Genomic DNA, 5278 nt, shown 5'->3' with positions numbered 1-5278 from the left:
ACCAAAGGATGAAAACATTTCCATTGTCGTTCCAGCAGCTTTTGCCTTTCAACAAAAAGCTTTACAAAACTTCTCAATAAAAGGGAGGGGAAAACATACACCGTATTTGTAAATATGTGTAAAGCCTTTTGACAACCTGAATGACTCAGTGGCAATATTCGGCTTTTTAATCACTGTGTACACTGACAGAAAACTAAATTTATAATCTCATGAAACCGTGGATTGCGGCAGTAGTTTAGACCTGACATGGATTTATTTTAGCGTCTGTTAAATGACAACATCCGCACACGGGGCCACGGTTAACGTTCGGTCAATGACCCCTTTAATCATTATTATTATTTGACCAGTTTGCTTGGACTGTACTTTCTGCACTGAAAGCGGGGGGTGGATGGATTGCATTTAATTGCAAGAGTGATCTTGGTTGGAGGGTCGATTTGGGACAGTCAGGGATCCGGTTACAACAAATGAGTTTAACAAGCTACAAAAGCTTTGATGTTTCTGTTAAAGTCAGGGCCATCTCAAACCGTGTGATAAATACAAGCTTTTCCTGATCGTTTCATTCTCATGAATCAAATCGGTAACGGGGATATAGTTCACTGCAATTTATCCTAATCCAGGTCGAAGGCACCATTCTATTCCCTTGGTCCTATGCTCGGGAATTTTTGTTTGTTTATTTATTGAGGTTGTCTGCAGATCTTATTTTCTCATGACTGTTTCTATTTGTGCTTGATGTTTATGAATTAGGTCATCCTCACACGGGATACTAGAAGACTCAAGGCCAGTGTCAGAAGGAGTGGCGCATACACAGGTACAAAGACCCCTGGCAACTTCTAAACATCCGCTTTCTTAAAGGTTACACCCCGCCCATTACAGCTCACACGTTGCCCGTGGATGTTCTTGTCCTTTATTTTATGCAAACGAGTAATTTTAATACCGCCACCGGTCTGGTAAATGTAATAACAAATCGTCCAATTTACCTGCCAGCCCGTGAGAAGCTTTTCAGTAACACTTGAGCCGACCTGCGCTTCCTGCACGGAGAGGGCAAGTTTCTCAGCGTGTACACAAAGCTGAGAGAGAGAGGGACCTTGGCGCCCTGACATCTCATAAATTGTGTGGAAACTGCACGATTCTGTAGTCTCCATGAGGCTTTTCTTTTTGCGAGAGTGTTATTTCACTTAAGGGGAGGGAGAGAGAAAAATAAATAAATATTTGCTCCAAGGGGAAGTGAACTCGACTCCAGGATGGTCCTGAGACTATCACAAGCATGCTCGAAAATGTCATCCACAGGGACAAATTTACAAATAATGTAACACGGTGCTTCCTGTGAACTAAGAGGCGATGTGGTGAGAGAGAGAGCTCAACAAATGAATTAGCGTGGCGCGTTCAAAACTGACATTGCCGATCTCTCCTTATTAAAAACCTTAATGTTATTTTCTATGCATTTGCATTTTTTCCCACCACCGATAACAAATTCCTCGGGTGTCCTCGCTTCTCCGCCCTTGGTAAAAATGACAGTGTTTAATGCCCTGTGAAAGTTGCATTTGGCACCCGGCGGGCGGGAGGGGTGAGGAATAATTGCCCCGCTTTTAATTACTGAAGTTTAATAGAGTGACGTTTTTCTAGGCTGGTTTAAGGAATTTTTTTTCCCCAGTTGAAATATTTTATCTTAAACTGTCAACTCCCTGGAAGAGAGCGCCCCGCCCACCCCTGCCGCAGCCAATCACAAGCTCCTGCCACCTCCGCATTCGTAACAACTTTCCAGCCACTCTTATTCCCAATAACCAGCCAAAAAAAAGTTGGGAAATTTTGGTGAAGTTCCTGACTCTGCCAAACCCAGTCTCCATTTTAGGCGAGACAGGGGTTCATTCCTAAACTGGCATAAGTTTTTTTTTTGCAACGGGAGAAGTCTTTTCCTCCTTTTATTTATTTTTTCCTTCCCCTTCCCCTTCCCCCCTACCCCCCTCCCTCCTCCTCTCCCAGGACGGTGTGGCATGTCGTTAGACATCATGCAAGAAAGTTCGACCAGTCCCCCTGTTTCTCCCACGGACAGTTTAGCGAGCAGCGAAGAGGAGGCAGACAGGCAGCAGAAGAGATATGGCAGCAAGAGGAGGTACTGCAAAAAATCCAGCGAGGACGAGAGCCCAAACCCCGGGAAAAGAAATAAAAAGTCCAGTCCGAGCTCGCAGTCTTACGAGGAGCTGCAGAGTCAGAGGATCCTGGCGAACGTGAGGGAACGTCAGAGGACTCAGTCCCTGAATGAGGCGTTTGCCTCGCTCAGGAAAATCATCCCCACCCTGCCGTCTGACAAACTCAGCAAAATCCAGACCCTCAAACTGGCCTCCAGGTACATCGATTTCCTTTATCAGGTCCTGCAGAGCGACGAGATGGACCAAAAAATGACCAGCTGCAGCTATGTGGCCCACGAGAGACTGAGCTACGCTTTCTCCGTGTGGAGGATGGAAGGAGCCTGGTCAATGTCCGCGACCCACTAGCGTCCAAACCGGTACGTGTTCTTTTTCTATCCCACTCGGTACTTTACACCCAGCCGTTAACAAGCCAGCGTTGTGTGTGGAAGAAATCAGTTAAAGCGTTGGGGAGGGGGGCAAGGAAGGACACTCCTGAATGAGTGAAACTCACTCTCGCTGTTTATGAAACACTTACAAGCTGCCCCTTCATCGAGTGAACTCAATTCTTTCGGTGGTCCCCGAACATTTGCTTTTGATCGTTAACCTTTTTGTTTAGAATGCAGTACACAAAACAGACCCCGTCACATTCTGCTTGAAAAGTCCCTCGCACGTTGCAAATTCAGATATTATTTCCGTCTGCACTGACTGTCATCTGACTTAAAACATATTTCTATGGAGGAAATATATTTCTCACGTTAAAAATGTGATCCCCTAGTGCTGGACTATGTGTACAGTGCAGAGTGGTTAGAATGACTGTGGTTTAAATACACACAAGCCATTAATAAAAGGCAAATCCCATTTAAGGACAGCGTTGTCGAAGTTGTGTGAAAGTTACAACGGAACAAATCGAATTTTAGGCTCTTTATATATTTAATAATAATTTGGATTACAACAACATTTTTCAGTGATTGCGAAAACATATCATGGACTGCAATCCTTCACTTTTCTAAAATAATCGGATTGGGGAGGCCAGTCTGTCAGAGGTAGACGTGAATCCTTCCGGATGCCAATAGTCACCAACGGGTTAGGACACAGCACAGAAAAAGTGACGGCAGACAGACATTTGCAGCATTGTAATATAATGTAGTATATAACTGCACCGTGCTGTGTCCAGCCTCCGTTAGCAAGTTACAGGCATTCAGTGAGGGTGATTAGCTACTGTTTATAAATACTATTAAAAATTATGAACTTAATATTTATAATGTTATCATCCTATATATTTATCGCAGATGAACAGAGCAAATAATGTGACATCTATGTTATCCTGACACTTGCAAATAAAACGTGCTTTGGCCACAACAAGACGCGTGTTATATTAAAAAAAAGTGATTACAACCCGGATATATACCAGTTCATCTAGATTAATGAGTAATAACATGTATGTAAGTGCTATCCGATCCCATTATTTAAAAGGCTTTTCCCCCCAATCTCATTCCCCAGTCACTCCTCGCTCTGTCCAGATCACAGCCAGGTGTTTGAATATGTGCTGTATATTTTTTCTATTTGCCCGTTGACTGTATGGTTAAAATCACCTTTCTGATTTGTACGTTGACAGGCGGTTAAAGGTTGTTGGAGCCGACGGGGGTGGGGGGCTGGAGTTGAGTGGAAGCCCTTTTCCTACAGAGGGCCACGAAGAAATCTCGGCCACGTCTCAACAGATACTCGCTCTAAACTCTCAAAAGAGTCTTTCCAGGCTAAACAGTGAATTTAAAGTTTTCAAACACGCGACAACAACAACAAAAAAAAAGGTGTTTTAAAAGACGTGAAACATCGCCCTTTAGCACGAGAAGAGTGTGTGCGGACAATCACTCGGACACGATCACAGGACATCGCTCGGACTGGACGAGTTTGGGATCCTTCTGTACTTTTATGCTTTAGAATAAAATAGTCGGTCGCTGAAATTTATCATCGAGACCATTTAGAAAAAAACAGAAACACATAAAATGGGACCAAGACAGATCAGGAAAAGCAAAAAAAAAACGGCACTCCTGGTCTCTGCATGTTCGCCCTCAGTAAACCTGGAATAAGCAAAGCTTCACATTGTTACTGTTTTTCTATCGCGTGTAAATCTTGCTAGTTTATTTATTAAAGCTTTACCACCTAACGAGTGTGCAAGGCGGTTGTATGGTGCTTTTTACAACAAGTGTTCTGGAGATTCAGCACTCGTTCTCTTTAATCGTGTTTGTGGAGAGAGGGGTTATATGTTTTTTAGCAAAAGTTTAAAAATTCTCTTGGGTGCTCTAAAATTTAGCAGTTCAGCCCGTTGTGAAAACTCCCTTTTTCCTGTTGAAAAAAAACCCACATCAGACAAATTTTAAAAATGACCAAAACAATATTATTGGAATTCACTGGGAGAAATCTGTCCTTTATATATCTCTGGTAATCGCTGGTCATACATCTTGTATATGTACACGTCAGGGATCATCAGGTATTCATAATATGCCCCTCCAAGTATGCATGTTGATGTCTATGTTTTGAGCAGGTCTGCCCGACCGTGGGGGAATTCATTGTTAACTAACAAATAAAACAGAAATCAGGCAACAGACTAACCAAATGGAGCCTTTGCATCTAACTTCTGAAGTGTCAGACTCTAATTCTGAATCAGCTCAATTACTTCCTTGTATTAAGTCGTTAAGTAACCCGGGAAGGACCGATCTACACGACATTCACAAGTGAGGACATAACTTTCGGAATAACTGGAAGTCGAATGGAACCATCACCCGTTAAGATAAAAAAAACCATCTGGGACATTGATGTACCAAGTAGATAACTGTTTATAAATTAGTTGATTAAATGGCAATATGGAGAGGGAACACGGATTGTACAGTTTTTGAGGCTTGTGTTATCGTAGCAATTCACAAGAGGTGGTGGCTCTGCTGAGACCTGTCCAGTCAACACGAACTGAATGTATCCAAATATCTTCATCAAACACACAGAAAACAGAATTGTGAACATTGCAAAGTTTAAGGATAAATACCCTGGTCAGCCAGTTTCATACCGTTGAGAGGTCGGCTACTTTTTTTTAAAGTCCGTGTTTTTGAAACGGTTTGTTTGACCTGAACGCGCCTTTAGGGGAATGCCGTGCTCCCGGT

The 5278-nt window shown here is 42.9% G+C and overlaps 1 protein-coding gene across 1 annotated transcript; it reads left to right on the top strand.

Annotated features, from left to right (window-relative positions):
- Nucleotides 1–1820: 1820 nt before the first annotated feature.
- Nucleotides 1821–4290, top strand: LOC137323377 (twist-related protein 2). Its single transcript, XM_067986864.1, has 2 exons — nt 1821–2503; nt 3742–4290. Exon 1 carries the CDS (start codon nt 1992–1994, stop codon nt 2490–2492), a length of 501 nt encoding a protein of 166 aa, XP_067842965.1. The 5' UTR covers nt 1821–1991; the 3' UTR covers nt 2493–2503; nt 3742–4290.
- The last annotated feature ends 988 nt before the right edge of the window (nt 4291–5278 follow it).

The sequence above is a fragment of the Heptranchias perlo genome, chromosome 7 (genome assembly GCF_035084215.1).
Source record: "Heptranchias perlo isolate sHepPer1 chromosome 7, sHepPer1.hap1, whole genome shotgun sequence".
NCBI classification, from domain to species: domain Eukaryota; kingdom Metazoa; phylum Chordata; class Chondrichthyes; order Hexanchiformes; family Hexanchidae; genus Heptranchias; species Heptranchias perlo.
This window is presented reverse-complemented; position numbering and strand designations above follow the sequence as displayed.

Coding starts and splice junctions, on each gene's coding strand:
- LOC137323377 (XM_067986864.1), top strand. CDS start 1,992: ATGTCGTTAGACATCATGCAAGAAAGTTCGACCAGTCCCCCTGTTTCT.